Source organism: Podarcis filfolensis (assembly GCF_964270895.1).
Source record: "Podarcis filfolensis genome assembly, chromosome: 9".
NCBI classification, from domain to species: Eukaryota; Metazoa; Chordata; class Lepidosauria; order Squamata; family Lacertidae; genus Podarcis; species Podarcis filfolensis.
In genome coordinates, this window is record NC_139610.1 from 53,832,514 (window position 1) to 53,850,024 (window position 17,511).

The 17,511-nt window shown below is 40.7% G+C and overlaps 1 protein-coding gene across 1 annotated transcript in view; it reads left to right on the forward strand.

The window, feature by feature from the left end:
• COL25A1 (collagen type XXV alpha 1 chain) overlaps nucleotides 1-17,511 on the forward strand; it is a 294,893-nt gene that overhangs the window by 133,328 nt on the left and 144,054 nt on the right. Inside the window, exons 3-4 of the mRNA XM_083571406.1 lie at nucleotides 3,765-3,809; nucleotides 5,141-5,148. Of these exons, the coding sequence (XP_083427532.1) occupies nucleotides 3,765-3,809; nucleotides 5,141-5,148 (53 nt within the window). The remainder of the gene's footprint in view (nucleotides 1-3,764; nucleotides 3,810-5,140; nucleotides 5,149-17,511) is intronic.

Here is a 17,511-nt window from a genome sequence, read left to right on the forward strand (position 1 = left end):
TCCATTTATTTCTACTCTCTACTCCCTGCTTCTTAACCAGTTACAAAAGGACCTCTTTTCTTTTTCCATGACTTCCAAGTTACTTTCTTGAGTCTTACTAAGCTTAAGTCTTTCATGAGGAACTTTATGAAAAGCCTTTTGAAAGTCTAAGTACACAATGTCAATATCTTAAGGACTGACATGGAGTATGGAGCAAGCTTGTTTTTCCTTGCTCTGGAGAGTAAGGAAAAACTTACTTATCCATTGCTCTGAACCTATGGATACAAATTACAAGAAAGAGATTCTGCCTAACATTAGGAAGAACTTTCTGACTGTAAGAGCTGTTCAACAGTGGAATGGTCTCCCTCGGGAGGTTGTGGACTCTCCTTCATTGGAAGCTTTTAAGCAGAGTTTGGATGGCCATCCGTCATGGATGGTTTAGTTGGGATTCCTGCATTGCAAGAGATTGTACTAGAAGACCCTTCTAGTCTTCTAGTCCCTTCCAGTTCTACAATTCTATGATTCTATGACCTGGAACCTTCTGACTTAAAAGTACCTGTGTTTAAAACTGTACCCTTAGAAAGGACGCAAAAGAATATATTTTAATATAATATTAATATTATCCTTTAAACTCCTCTGGGAAATTTGCCTTTAAATTCCTTATTATCAGTGCAACTCAATTAAGGTTTGTGAAAATGCAAATGTGATTGTTTGTGTTGTCTTTTTACAGCGTGTTTTTGTGTCTTGATAAGGAAAACATTTGCTATGACAAAGTAGTAATGCATTGGAATGGCAAACTGAAACTACAAGAAGGCTTTCATTCCATGCTAGTATAGAATGACTCTGCCTGCTTATTTCAGCTGTCCTTCAGTCATGTCTATCAAGTAAGTGACAGCAGCTATTTCTGTGTTTGCCAAGCTGAATATATGAGGTTCCTCTATTCTGTGCTAGCTAAAACAAAATATAACATCTCTACTTAAGAAGATTTTCTCTGCGCCCCCCCCCCCCAACAGTAAGACTTGCAAGGGTTGTCAACAAGCTATCCATCTGTATGGTCCTGTCCTGGCCAACCCATGACAGGGAGTTTGAGAGCTGAGTGGTTACAAACACGTTCTTGCACAGCTCAAATTTTAATCTAAGCCAAAGAAGAATTCAGGGACCTTGTAACCGTCATCTTTTCTTTTGAAGTGAATATTAGGGGGCCCCAAAGTCTGTATTTGGACCAGAGCCCAGTGAGTTTTGCAAGATGACAAGTAAATTCCATGATCTGTATGAGATTGATATATTTTTGTGCCAACCGCTTCCTTGATTTCATATTTTATTTTTGTTGAAAGCCATCAAAACCCTATTCTATTAGTGATAGGGGAACGTCATGTCTGGGTGGACTCTTTGTGCATATAATTAGACTGGCTTGTCATTATACTGTAATCAATAGCTTGGTTGAAAAAGTATACGTATATTTTAAAAATACAGATTTTACCTTTATCAGCTTTATTTTGCTGGTTATATTTAAAGCTGAGATTTAACAGATCCTGTAACTTGTTCAGACAGTTCATGATAGCAAGGGATTGAAATATAAACCAACACAGTTTCTGAAATTAAATTGATTAATGCTATCCTCAACAACAATTTGTTTAAAATACCTCTCTAGAGAAGCAGGAAAATAGCACCAGATCTTGCTGTTCTACTTAAAATATTAAATGCTTTATAAGTAGCCAGCAAGTTGAACTACTGTACACTGTTTTTTCTGTGTATTATTTGGTTTCATTAATCTTCATGACACTAGTTTGTTCCACTGCGAAGTCACATTTCTTTCTCAGAAGCTTTAAAACTGAAAGTGACATTTAAAACAAGAGGTTATTTCTAAAGTGCTTTGTGTTGGTAAGGTATTACTTGGCACAGAATTTACTGTCTGTAGTTAAACATTAATTAATTGTTTTGAGATTAATTGGTGACTTTTATATTGGACCAGGAATTGCAATACATGTGGTACTGTACATGGGGATCCCTATTCTGCATGTAGAAAGGAAGGCATGGAATTCTGCTGCAGGATCCTTTCCCAAGCTAATAGCTAGAACATATGGATAGGGAGAAAACAAACAATTGCCTTTTCTATGCCAGAGATTCTGCAGAATGCTGTACTTGAGTCTCTTGCACAAGCTGGCCCAAAATCCAGCATTTCCTTCTGCTTCTCCTGGAAACACATTGCTGCATTAAAAGGGAGAGGAAATAGGGCTTTATACATTATCCCTTGATGCTCAGACACAAATGCAATTTGCCAGCTCTTCTCCTTTTGCATGGTGGAGTAATACTAACAACAGCCAACCTATCGTACAACCACATTTTTTATATTATTAGTGATGGCACAATAATTAAATGTTTAGGGATTAATTTATTAAAACAAGTTTACATGAACTGTATTGTCCCAGAAGACTGTCCAGCAGGATATAGGCAAGCAAGTCTATAATTCTAAAGGAGACCAGGAACTGCCACCTTTCTTTCTCTTCAATGCATCTGGAATGGTGCTACATTATGACTTAGTGTTCTTCAAGCATTATATTATGGGATGGCATGGCAGCTGAGATGAGCTTAGGGCTACTGTTCCTGGCTACATCAAGCAGCCAGGAAAATATATATTACAAAAAGAAGAACATATTTAAGATGCTGCCCATCTTTGCTGGTAATCTGAAACCGACCTCAGTATGTTACAACTTTTGCCTAGGACTTGAAACATTTGAGGTTTTTCCTTCCAACATTTGTCTGTTCCAACACACAGCCACATCCAGAATGTGCAGAAAAATCCAGCCAGCCCTGCAGATGTCCCTAGACTGCAACTTCCATCATCCTTGATAATTGGCCACTGTGATTAGGGCTGGTGGGAGTTTGGAGTCCAACAACATTATGGAGGGCTACAGGATCCTCATCCCTGCTTTATTTCAAAGGTTAAAACATAACGCTTGTCAGTATTTCAGATCTAACCATATATTTGACAACAGTTTGAGGAATTATCAGAAACTCAGAGGCTCTGCTTCTGGTCCCTTTACTGTTTGAAATGTGCAGTGCAGGTAACTGGGAGAGGCCTTAATAATGGCATCGTGGCTCTGGATTTCATGTAAGGCAACAAGCAAAGACTGCTTTATTTCAGGTGTTCTGAGTTACTCTGTTTTGACTAAGTTGCTGAGCTTTTTTTATTGCAAAATCTCAAAAGAATTATGATGTTTTTGAGCCAACTTTCTGGAATTAGCCAAAAACGGCACTTTTGACATGGGTTGCCATATGTGTCTGGATTTCTCAGGGTATTTTTGCGATTTCCACCCGAACACAGTGCGCGACAGCTAAATCCTGGGTATGTCCAGGAAATTCTGGACATATGGCAACCCTAGTATTGACTAACCACTGCTGCAAGCAAGACTTTTTCATTGTTACTAGCATGTTATACATGTGCTGGACACTTCTGTTGTTATTTAAACCATTGAGGCATTTATAGTACACACTTGCCTAGAAATGAGCACGGCATACCTCCCAGTAAACATGCATAGCACTAGATGTGCTAGGCAAGGCAAGCCGTACAATGGCATGAAATAAATAGTGCCAATGAATTCTGTGGCATTTCTGCTGAGGGTGGGACAGGGAAGATTATTTTTCTGGAAAGACCATTTGGAGGCATTTGTGGTTGAATCGTGATGTCACTGATCCCATTCTGGGTGTCACGTTGACTTCATGCATGTACTAGCCCACTTTAATTGTACTCCTCAATTACAAATCAGGAACTGTTTGCTTTTCAGGTCCTCCTGGTAAACGAGGCAAGCGAGGAAGAAGAGGAGAGATTGGTATGTTTCAGATTTAAAAGTAATGCTTCTGGTGTGTGTGTTTTCAGCATCACCTGGTTCATTTTGTGAAGGCATGCTTGCTGATACTGTTTCATATATGAAAAGCAATTTTTATAGTATTTTTTTCCAAAGAGACTTAAAAATATAAAAACAGTAACAACAAAACAAGTGTAACAAATATATAACACAGATACAGCAAACTTATTTTAAAATTTTTCAATACAAAGGGTTTAACTGTTGTTTGTTGCAACAAGCTAACTTCAAACCATAGTTTATGAAGCTGGCTTCTTTCAACAACCTATATCTACAGTTTAGGCTTCAGATGATATTAAACTGCAGTTACATCTAAAATGGAAATCAAAGCTTTCAACAGCTTACTGACAACCATACCACAAGAGGACAAGCGTGTGAGCCCTAGGCAGCTCATCCTCATAAATCAAATGAAACCACTGTGATTTGGCATAGCATTTCAGTAGTCCTTGGAGCCTTTAAATGTCATAAACACATGGCATTATTAACAAATGAAACTAATTTGATTTCTGTTAGAAATAGACCTTGTAAGTTTAAAATTCTCTTTAGGATCATTTAACAACAACAAGAAATTACTTTAGTTAACTACACAATAAAATCACATTGTTAAAAATGAAAGTCTGACTATATTTAAAGCAAACTTCAAGGACAGCTGTTGCTATTATGTGCCCCCTTTGCAACATACTTGAGTCAGAAGAAAAAGGGAAGCATAAAAGCTAATGAAAAGTCATTGATTTGATAGCTACAGCTGCTCCTGAAAGAAATATTAGATGTGATTTGCAGACCTCTGATCATGTTCTCTAGAACATTTGTACAAAAAGCTTTTGAGTGTAAATAATTGGAAAAATGTGCTAATATTGCTTCATAAAGTGTGACATTTTTAATGGGGAACATTTTATAAGTAGGCCTTGAAAGGAGTTGATTATAAAAGAAAGTTTGCCTGTCTTAGGAAAAGTAGAAGGAGTAACTGTAGATTCAAGCAATTCTGCCTTGGTGTTAAGGTTAAATCCAAGAGGAGAAAGGGAGGGAGTTCCTGAGTCAGACTACAAGGGTTGTAGAACTGTATGTTTAAGAAAAATTCTGTAGTCAGAGATGTACTTGTGAACACAAAGTATTTTGTACATGAGATGGCTTGGCACTCGCAGCAAACTAATAATCTTTAATGCTGGGTGAGAAGAATGAAAATGCCACTACTTTCATTAAAAAAAAAAAATCTATATGGACACTCTATATGAATACCTTTCAAGTTTTCATAAACTTACATATATTTGTCTTTCTTTCCTTGTCTTTTCTTTTCGTAGGACCTCCTGTAAGTACAACTGATATACTATTGGATCATCTATGGTTATCATGAATGAGTCAGAAAGTGCTTTTGAAAACTGGTAAAAATGATGAATATGTTAAATGTACCAACTATCATCCTAAATACATTCTCAGTTATTAACATGTTTTAAACATCAAATGGTTTTTCAATATTATTTTTTATCTTGTTTTGGGTTTTGTCTTTTACATTTTGAAGCAGAACAGTATACATGAACGCTGGAAGCAGGTTATTATTATTACTATTTGTTTGTATACTACATTTCAGCCAAAAAAGCCCCCCATGCAGTGAACAGCACATTAAAACAGAATATACAGCAGAGTACAATAAAAAGCCATAAATCAATAAGCAAGCAAAACAATATAAAACTGCTAAGTCGCAACACAGAATGGCAAGAAGAAAGCCTTTCCAAACTAGTGGCTGAAAAGATGCTGTTACCATCCTGCACACTTAGAGGCTAGAAACCTGAACAGACAATGGGGGAAAGCTCATTCCATCTAAAAGAATGCTCTTACCACCAACCCCATTCTAGCAATTCTGGGTTAGAATGTTTTAGAACAGAACAGAAAGTAATATGCTGACTTTTTTCTGGTGGCGTCTCTTTCTGGCTTCCCTTCCTGTAGTGGAACCTCTCTCCAACGCACCTCACATGTGGCCAAAGGGCTTTGAGATATATCCAATTTAATCTGTGATTAAAAGGTGAGATCAGAGAAACCAAATCACACTTTGCCAACAGCCCTGGAAATTCACTTTTATGGTAGAGAAATGAGCAGCAGCAACAGTGGCAAGAAGAGGAACAAAGTCCATCTTGTCCATTGGTATCCCATTCTTCATATGTAACAGGCCACACATATATACTATTAAGAGTGAACAAGCCTTACACGAGACCAGTGGTTCAACTTTGGAATATGACTAGTCATATCTAAGTAAAACCAGGTTGTTTTGCAGTCAGTAGATCATGTGAAAATTGTTATTATTTTCTTACGACAGTTAATAGTAATGAGAATTGCTTTGTTATAACTGGAGCTTCTGTTTGTCAGAATTTACTCCAGTAGGGTTTTTGTATGATTAAGAAAGGGGTGGGGCCCTCCACTATTGTTGAGTTACAACTCCCATTATACTTAACATTAGCCATGCTCGCTAAAGCGGATGGGGGTTGAAATCCAGCAATATCTCAAGAGCCACTGGTTCCCCTTCTTCTGGATAAAGAGTACCATGAATCTGGAAACCTCCTGCTCCATCTGATAGATCCTTCCTTCTCAACATACAACACTTGTTCAGTGGCCTTTTCATTAATTCATATCCTTATTTAAAGCTGGGGGATTTTGGCTCAAGCTCTGCCCTGCAGAGGGAAGAGCAGAGATAGGTAGATTTGGGCACAGCAAAACTACAGCAAATGTGGCAGAAGCTTCCTTCAAGCCACCAGAGCCCATTCATTGGAAAAATCAGTCCACCATATGGAAACATTTTGGCACTGTTGCAATACAACAATAGTAGCAAACAGGAATAGCAACTGGGGCGTATTGGGCCCTAGATTTGTTAACCCCCAAAATAGTTTCAGGTTATCTTTTTTCCTTCTGTTCTCACATTATAGATCTCCTGGTGGTACAGATCTCCTGCCCCCTTCCCCCTTTGTTTTGACAGATCGGGGGAGGCTCAGGAGTCATGGACGGGTGGGTGTTGCCCAGGAGGGGCGCAAGTTGCGTGGTTTCTCTGCCAGGCAAGGTGCAAAGCCCTTCTCTTGCACCCTGTGAAGCATAAATGTGCAGAGATTTTTTTTAAAAAAAACTGTGCAACAGCCGCCCGCCTGTGACTTCCAAGCCTCCCCCGATCAGTCAAAACAAAGGAGGAAGGGGGCAGGAGATCAGGGGAAGCTTGGGAGTCATGGGCACGCTGTTGCCCAGTTTTTAAAAATCTTCACATTTATGTTTCACAGCATGCGAAAGAAGGGCTTTGCATGTGTGCTTGGGCCCAGGGTCTTTTGCCTCACCATCCCCACTACTGACTCTCTGTTGCTACTCAGCTTAAAAAAAAAAAGTGTCCCCGGATTGATTGAAGAAAATCTGGTAACCATAACATATATGGACTTTGGTTGACCCCACCTCCTGATCCATGCTGCAGTCCTATTTAGATGAACCTGGGCTACCACAGGTGCTTTGCATATGTATGTGAAACCACCAAAGTGTTTGGTAATAGTCTTGAAGATAGCATCTTGATGGAGAGAGATAAGCTTTCTTTGCTTCTTTCACATTTCCTGTTTATAAAATAAGGCTCTCTGTTTTAAGTTCACTTATTTGAGAGAAAGCCCCTTTGAAATTCAGTGGGACTTTCTTCTAACATGACACAAATTCTTAAATAGGGATTTTTAATTGAATGATATAAAAGTTTTTTCAATTATAAAAGTAAGTGAAGTCTTGGATTTTCATGTGTTGTTATGCTGCTTATATACAACCTTGGATTTTTAAATGGGATTATATAATCTGAGTGTGTTTTTATACATTCAGAAATATAAACACTGCTTTTCCACCTTCCCTGGGAGACTACATGCTCGGAGGGAAGACAGAAGCAAGGGAACCCAGGCCAGGGAACACACATTTGATCAGCTGTTATGAGAAAATTCTGTCAGTTTTCATTTTATATAGTGTACATTGTACACCAACCTGGGTGCCTTGGCAGAAAGGTGTTACATAAATCCAGTAAATAAATAAATAAAGCACCATGCTTTAGGAATGTGATTATAGCTGCTAAACAAAACAACAAAACAGATAACTGATTTTAGCACATAAAGTAAATCAAAATGAATTTGTCTCTTTTCGCTTTTGAAATTTGCACCTCTTTAAATATATGAGTAGTGTTCCTGAATACCATAAATACATTTAAGCGATCTTGAGTATAGAAAGAGCAATTTGATATACCGTGGTACCTCGGTTTTTGAACGTCTCCGTTGATGAACGTTTTGGAACTCAAATGCCTTAAACCCAGCAGTAAATGGTTTGGTTTTTGAACATGCTTCGGAAGTCGAACAGGAAACGCAGCTTCCGCTGAGTGCAAAACCCTGAAGCCTAGCTGTCGGCTATTGAGTTTTGGTTTTCGAAAGTTTCAGAACTCGAACAGTCTTCTGGAATGGATTACATTCGAAAACCGAGGTACCACTGTACTTTAGGTGCAACTGAAATCCTGCAATCAGTCCTTGCATGCATGAATCCCACTGAAACCAGTGTTACTTACTCATAAGCAACTCAGCTGTAATCCTATGCACACTGTAAGCCCCCTTAGATTCAGTGGGATTTAGTTCTAAGTAAGCATGCATATTCTGCTACCCTTGACTGAAAAAACAAATACTGAATTTAAAACGGCATTTTTGTTCCTATAAATGCACTTTTCAGGGCAAGAGAATATAAATAATTGTAAAAAGAGACAGTAGTGATACAAAGTTACATTTCCTGTTAATGTACAAAGCAGGTGTGTAGCCTCACATATCATTGTATGTATTCCTAATGAGTATCATTCCATTTCATTTCATTCAACCAGGGTCAACCAGGGCGAAATGGCTACCCGGTAACTGTCCTACTGTATATTAATGGAATGCATGTATCACTTTCAAAACCATTATTTTCTTAACTATATTTGTGCTTTTCTATGGCTGAATAAGGAAATTTAACCTTCCCTGGTGTATTCTGCTGAATTCAGAATGAGACATTTTCTATATTTCTCTTAGCAAATCTTTACATAGGATCTAGCAAGTAAGACTAATTCCATGATATATACAAGGAAGACAATATAGCAATTGTTTGAATTTCTGTTTATTGAACTTTCACATTCTAGAATGGCAACATCATTTTTTAAACCATAATTTAAAACATTACTTAAAGTACATCCATCTTGTATATTAGTTTTCTTCATTCAAATGCTATTTTTTCGGATACTAAATCTACAGTTCTACAGTTGCAAAAAAAAGTGACTTAATTTTACACATCTCCAGCAAAGATAATTCCAGTGGTATTTGAAAATTCATAAAATCTCTTAGAATAGCAGTTTTTTAGCAGCATATATAACCCACTTCTGTACCATTTGCATGTTTACAACTTTATCTGAGAAATTTAAATATATGAAATAATGCATCCATCATAATTAAGACTGTTATGGAACTACCAACCAAATATATACTTTTGTGTATGTGACATGTCCCTTTTTGACAGAAAGACATACACAAAAAGATGGCTTACCATAATTTTCACGGGGGCAGTAGTTGCGGCCCGGCGTCACTGCTGGGGTGTCAAGGTTGCGGTGCTGGAGGTCTTGCATGGTCAGCTGGCATCAGCTGTGGTCTTGGCCATTGGCAGGGGAGGGGGAGAAAATGCTAGTGGGGTTGCCCACCAATAAATTTGAAATGTAAACTGCCCAGCCATTGGCCATTGGGGTATGTGATGTCCCTCTTGTGGACCTGATTATGCCTGTTCTAGGTTGAGTCCACTTATAGGGCATAAAAGATGACTGCATTGCTGGCTCATGGCACAGTCCAAAGTAGTTGTCCCACCCACCCACTGTTTATCTGGTGTCCCTGTCCACTGGTAAGTGGGCAGTGCTTTTATTTGCCTTTGCTGTAGAATTGTTTAGTCACCATATTTGGGCCCAGGAAGGAATTTGTCTGCAGACAAGTTGCTCCTGTATGTAGGTATTTTTTGGACATGATTTCGTGATTCTAAAAAGTGAAAAACAGGAAGCTGCCTTATAATGAGATAGACCACTAGTTCAGTGCTGTCTGTAGGTCTGATGAAGGTTTCAGGGGCATCGTCAAGCCTGTTTAATTGGGATTCATTTCAGTTATTGGGGCCTAAAGAAGAGAGAACAAGATGCTTGTACATATTCATGTAATCTCAACCTTTGCCCATTGTGGCTTATAAAAGCTAGTTGGGTGGGTATTGACTGGGTTGGTTCGGGGAATGAAAAATGTTTCCTTATAGGAAGGGGATTGTGCTAGCTGCTCTTAAAGAGGCATTGATATATCTCTCCTCATGAGGCTCTCCTTGGACTCAGTAGTGTGACATATACCAAGGTGCTTGAGAGAGAGATGACTGGCCAGCTTTGGGTGTGCCTTATCTAGATTCATTTCAATCTGATTTAAGGCTTAGTTTTGGCACTGAAATAACTTTACTTGTATTAGAGGAATGGGGGTATGATCCTGCTAACTCTCATTGATCTCTCAGAAGGTTTTGATACCATCAACCATAGTGTTTTTTCTGAACTAGATTTGTGGGTTAGGAATAGAAGGCACTGAGTTATGATGGTTCTGCACCATCCTGCCAGGCTGGTTCTAGAAAGTAGCAACGGGGGGCTTTTGTTTTGCTCCTTAACGCTTGTACTGTGGGCTCACCATTATGTTAATGGCACCCAGTTCGGTCTTTCCTTTCCACTGGATGTTTATGAAGCACTACAGGTGCTTAATCCATGCCTGGAGGCAGTAGTGGATGAGGGCCAATAAAATAAAGCTGAATCCTGACAAGATGGAGGTGATGTAGAGTGACAGTTCCTGGTGCCAGGAATTAGGGGAATGACTTACCGTATTTTTCGCCCTATAGGACGCACTTTTTCCCCTCCAAAAATGAAGGGGAAATGTGTGTGCGTCCTATGGGGCGAATACATGCTTTCGCTGAAGCCTGGAGAGCGAGGGGGGTCGGTGCGCACCGACCCCTCTCGCTCTCCAGGATTCAGGAAGCTATCCGCTAGCCGTGGGAGACGCAGCTCTCCCACGGCTAGCAGAGAGCTTGCCGGCACCCAGAAGCTTGGGGTGCTCTCAGCTCAGCACGCCCCAAGCTTCGGGCTTCGCGCAGTGCTCCGCTAGCCGTGGGAGCTATCCCACGGCTAGCGGATAGCAGCCTGTTCTGGGGGCTGGGGTCAGGGGAAGCTCGGGCTTCCCCCGCCCCAGCCCCGTACCTGGGGGGTAAATAATTTCCCCCCTTTATTTCCCCCCAAAAAAACCTAGGTGCGTCCTATGGGGCGAAAAATACGGTACTTTGGATGGAGTTGCACTTCCACTGACAGATCAGTTACCTAGTCAGACTTAGAGTTAGGCACTCCTAGCATAATGAAATAAAGATAGATACTATGAAAAGCTGGATGCCTGGCAATTGTTGCTTGGTCTTTGTTCCGAAAGCAAAAGCAATTGCTTTTTCTTCATGATCTTATTTACATTGGACCACTTTTCTTAAAAGCCTAATCCTGTGTATGCATATAAATGTAGGTTGTGTGTGAATGAGAATGAGAATGATTTCAGCATTAGAGCTTACACAAGAAAAAGTATTGAGTATGCATCTGAGACGTTGCTTTTGGAGTCAAGCCAATGGCCTGACAAGCTGTGCTTCTTGGTTTGAGGCAAGAGCCTTTCCTACCAATAGTCATTTGAACTGAAGTCACCAAATGAATGAAACTGCAAAGCAATGTGTTCTATCTGCTTCTGCGCATACTGCTGAACAGCTGTAAAGTCTGTCTTAGCGTTTCAAAAATTAAGGGTCATGTTCAGGGGTATGTTTTCATTTAACACAGGTATCGTGTCTCCTGATTGGCAGTTACCAGGATTATTTCAGCTTGCAGATTTTTCAGAGAATTAGAGCAATCATTTAAACTTTTCATAGGTGAGTGTGAATGGGTGGATTAGAGCATGTTGCAGACAGCTGTGGTCATTTGTAAGTTTTAATATCTTTCACCAGCATAGCCTGTGCATATATTCCTAATCAATGCTTTAGTGCAAGACTGGGGTTTAATAGAAATTATTTAAAAGGTCCCATTTGAATGGAACTAATTGGCTGTGGTTTCCTTCAGGTAGTCTAACCCATTAGCCATTCCACAGCATATCCCTAAATAGGAAATGACCTAAGCATTTCTACTTCCAGCTGTGTAGATCAATTATCCAGAGCTTTTCCTCCATGCTCAATGTGATAGAAGAGCACTTATTTTGAATTTTTGCGTTTCACGTGTGTAAAGTGTGATCTGGTATTTCTATCATGCTTTTCCAGATATGATTAAAAGCATATGTTGTTTTTTTTATTCCACAGTGGGTATAAATAAGCTTAAAATGTAGTTAGAGAGTTGGAAAGCTTCTGGTGTTTGAGGTGGATTTAGGGGAGGCAAGAGTCTGGATTTCAAATAAGTAACTTTTTTATCAAGGCAGCACTCAAATGTGTGATTTGGCAATTTATTAAAACACTGGTCTTTTATATAAAGATTTTATCATAGCTTATTTTAGAAACTGCAGGACTGATGAAGAGACATCACTAGCTAGGATTGGCTAATAACACAGCCTTTATCAAGTTAACAATCAAAATTATGCCACACACACACACATACAATGTTAATGTGGACTTAAGTGAAAATTGCAGTTGTACAAACAATTTTAATATTGTGGAGGGGTTAATAAGGAAATTTGGAGTATTTCATGGAAGTGTTTTTGCAATTTCACCGGTTTCACGCAAACATTTCTAGATATAGTTTTTGCAGTGAGTTATGATTATTTGAACAAGTTTTTGTAGGAGAGGAGAATTATTGGATGCAGACAAACTGGAAAGGCACTGGCAAATGCTATTTTGGAAGAAGACTCAGTTATGTGTGCACTTTTAATCTGGGATCCAGTTTTTTAAGCTCACTCTTATTGCCCAAATATCTTGTGGTATGTATCCACCATGTATCATCTAGAAAACCTTAAACTATAGCCCTGTTCAGATGTTCAGTACCCATGGGAATGCACAGGGTTAGCTTTGATGCTGATATCCTGCTGGTTAATAAATAAATGATAAAGAGGTCAGTGGAAAAGTTTCCATCCCTTTGGAAATCCTACTACATGAAGCCCCCTGTCGCTGGTCATGTGTAGGCTGGGAGATGTGACTGATGCACATGTGAGCATTGAAATTTCCTCTGGTCCCTTCAAAAATTAGGTGCTCACATGGGTAAAAAATGCCTTAATAAGTCTTGTAAAGACTTTTGCCATCCTCCTTGAATACACAGCATAATTTTGCCACAGATGAAGGTTATCTTCTGCAGGTGTACCCAAGTCTTAGCAGTAATGATCTGCACCTCTTTTTCTCCTGACTGCCATAGTAAACTGAAATGCCCAGTGTTGTATTGGTCATCTATAGAAAATAGATGAGTGCAGACACAAGCTCATTGTCAGGCTGGTTGATGGGTTTCAAACCCTTGGTGAGTTAGGGACTTCTCCTGCACGCTAAGAAAGGCTCTGTCAGATGGAGTGAACAAGACCAATAGTGGGTCCAACAGTCAAGAAGGCAGTTTCTGAATGTGCTGTAGAGGAAAGTGAGGGGCAGATGGTGCTCATCAACTTGGGAAGGAGAAGAAGAAGGAAACTCTGACCCTAAACCTCTGCTGCCTTGTGAGATATCTTAAATCCTTCGAAGACAGAGGTCCTCTGGCTGGGACGGGACGATATGGGATTGAGGGGGCAACTCCCATCTCTTGTGGGGGTGCAATTAGTGCCTGCACCGTCTGTTAAGAGTTTGGATGTAATCTTAGATAGCTCCCTCTCCCTCTCCATAGAGGCGCAGATTGCAGCTATAACAAAGGCGGCATTTTTTCATCTCCGCCAAGCTAAGCAGTTGGCTCCTTACCTCTCTCGCCCTGACCTAGCCACTGTGATCCACGCGACGGTCACCTCCAGACTGGATTATTGTAACTCGCTCTACATGGGGCTGCCCTTGAGACTGACCCAGAAACTCCAGCGGGTGCAGAATGCCGCGGCGAGACTCCTTATGGGATCTTCGCTGCGAGATCACATTCACCCAGTGCTATACCAGCTGCACTGGCTCCCGGTGGGGTACAGGATCAGGTTTAAGGTGCTGGTTTTAACCTTTAAAGCCCTATACGGCCTAGGACCCTCGTACCTACGGGACCGCCTCGCCTGGTATGTCCCACAGAGGAACTTACGGTCTTCAAATAAAAACATCCTGAAGGTCCCAGGCCACAGAGATGTTAGGCTAGCCTCAACTAGAACCAGGGTTTTTTCGGCTGCGGCTCCAATCTGGTGGAACGCTCTGTCACAAGAGACTAGGGCCCTGCGGGATTTGACATCTTTCCGCAGGGCCTGCAAGACAGAGCTGTTCCACCAGGCCTATGGTCAGGGCGCAGTCTGACTCCCTCCTTTGGCAATCTTTACAGAACTTAAGCTTATGGTTACCATCAATTTGATTTTAATTAATTTTTATAATGAAATGTTTTTAGAATGTTGCACTACTTTATTGTTGTTAGCCGCCCTGAGCCTGGCTTCGGTTGGGGAGGGCGGGATATAAATAAAATTTATTATTATTATTATTTGGGAGAAGAAAAGGCTACGGAGTAGACCCAACACAAATTCACAGCGAAGTACCTAAGATGGTTGGATGGTGCCTTGTAACCTCCTCCTGGCAACTCCTGCAGCCAAGCTTGTACCCAATATATTGCTCTGCTTTCCTTTGGACCACATCAGCAAGGCCAAGAGGGGTTCTTGTTGTCTGGGCAGCCCTGGACCTACATACACATTGCCCAGGCTTGTGCCCCAGGGTGCTTGTAACACAGCAGTTGGATTTCACCCCTGGAGATTGTCTCTCGAGACAGATGGATGTCAACAACAAGTATACTTTTGTGAGATGCATACTTACTTGCTTTCTGCAACCGTTTCAGTACCTAGAAATTTGATCTTGCTCTAAACCACCAGTGCCTGGCATAGGTACAAAGAGGAATAGAAAATTGGTTTGCTTCTTAAATTGAAGCAAGACAGCCCTGTTGCTGGAATAGAGTTCACATGCTGGCAGTGGTGGTGAACTGTCTGTGATTGTGGTCCTGCTGTGCCTTTCAAAGGAGCTCTCCCATAAAACGGAAAACAGGGGCACAGTCATGCCATTTTGAGTTATTTGGATAATTTCAGATCCGCAGTGAGAAATATGTTGTATCCTGTTCCAGATACACAACCTGCAATCAATTACTTTGAACTCCAGTGATGAGGGTGCAATGCAGCACAGCAGCCCTTTTCATGAACAACAGAAAAAGAGGGTGAGGGGGACGAATCTCACAGGCAGCATTACAGATTAAGGGCAATGCTTTTACTCTGGAGCCCAAAGAGGAGTAACTCTGCTTGATTTCATAGGTAGTATAATTTGCCCATAGGGCTAAGCAATTACAGACTTCATTTGCTGATACTTTAAGATCCCTTAACCAGGGCAATAGTGCTAATATCTTTTTTTTAAAAAAAAAAAAAAACACCCACGCCCACACACACCCTGGAATTTAATTTATTTTTACTTTTTTTAAAAAAACTCTGGATCTTTTGAAACAGAATTGTGACCTGCAAGAAAAAAAAAAGACTTCTTTTTGGAACAAGAAGCATGCTGCAGACTTGGTTGTTTAGAAAGGATTGTAGCTCAGTGGTAGATCATCCCGGGTCTAGTCCCTGGCACCTCTAGTTAGAGTTGGCAATGCCCCTAATCAAAAACCCTTGTAGAGCTGCTGCCAGTCAGTGTGGACAGCACTGAACTAAATTAACCAATGCAGCTTCCTATTCTTGAATTAACGAAGAGTGAGAAACAATGAGGACCAAATGAAGAAATTATATGCTTTTATGTCAACATGTCTTGGATGGCTTCTTCAGTCATCAGCATTCCCTTCTACACTTTCCGATCTGAAGACGTGGCTGTCCCATTATCCTCAGACAATGGGAATGACTCTCCCGTGGTTTCTCCACACAGGAGCATGGGACTCCAAAATGAGCTATAGGCTCATTTTAAGGGTTGCATAAGTCTCCTGAGGAAGGGGGCAGAGCCACTGTAAGAGGAGATGACTGAGGCAACATATAATCACACAATTGTAGGGGTGTGGAAGAGACCCTAAGGGTCATCTAGTCCAACCCCCTACAATGCACCCCTTATCACCCAGTTCTGTGGCCTCTTCAAGTGCTTTCACCTGACTGCATAGGAGCCATCTCCTAGGGGCCATGGGGGCTTCGGCCCCCACAATAAAATACTTGAGGGGGCCAAGCCCCCACAAAGTTGATGGGCATTCCTATTCAAATGGTGTGTGTACACTGTGTCATGTGATTGATTATGCAGGGCAGAGCTTACCTGGGCCCCCACAATATATTTTTTTCCAAGCTGGCACCCCTGCCTGACTGGAATGTCTTCTGGAACCATGATAATTCCTCTTGCTTGCCTGGATGGAAAGGTTTGTGTTTAGAATCCTATGGCTTTTGTGTGGCTGAAATTTCACCTACTATACAAAAGTGAGAGTCGTGTCCACTTTTGCTTCTGCTCCCCTCCCACCACCACCAATGGCATGCAGCTTCCAGTAGGTTGCCCACAATTGAATGTGGTCCTTGAACAGAAAAGGGTTCTCCACCCACATCTTAAATGGAAGGACAAATCCTGCAGTTCACTGAGGTTTGTTCACTTTCCCCAGAGGTTACAATTAGGAAAAGCCTAGCCCAAAGGATACAACCCCTCCGTATATATTTGTAGGCTAACTTTCTGAGTAAAACTCTCACAAGGCAATTTACATAACAATCTAAAATTGTTTCAATCTAAAAGTTTCAATAATAATGTTTAAAAAGTACGATGCAGCTTCTGAAAACCTCCACAACATTAGTAAATCAGCAGCACTAAAAACACACATGTATGTGCCCGGCTCCAAATATAAACACAAATTTGAGCAAAGTCAACAGCTAAAAGAAGCACAAATGTAAAGGAAATGCCACTCATGCTTAGCCCACCTGGAAAGAAAAGGTGTTCAATGACTAGAGTGTGGTAGCTTCCTAGAAGTCTGCAGGCAATGAATACCAGAGTCATGGGGCCACCACAGAAAAACATATTGGCTCTCCCCCTTCTCTCACTTGCACACCTTGACATAATGGGTATGTCCAGTGGAAAACTGGTTGCTTATTAAGTGGGAGATAATGGAACAGATTGCTGTTTAGAATTGCTTTGGTATATTAATGATTTACATCATGCCAGGATGGAGGGAGGGGGAGAGATAGCGTTTATTCAGAATTATACCAGGACAGAACAAGAATCTAATTCATCAAAGTCATCATGCCACAGCTGTTACAACAATCCATCTCCTGCTGAATTCCAGCCAGCTAATTTTTGAGAAGTGACATTTTTCACAGTTTATTGTTTTCTCATCAACAAGGCACTAGCCACATCAAATATATTCACAGAATGGCATTGGCATTGATGAATTGGCCATGTGCTTTCTATTTAAAGATATGAGGGCTGCAGTTTCTTCGAAAAGAAATTAGGCATTTAAGCATGGGGCAGAAGGCTTCTTTCTGCTTTATAAAAAAATGCTTCACACATGTTCACCGTGCCTAAGCATCCAACA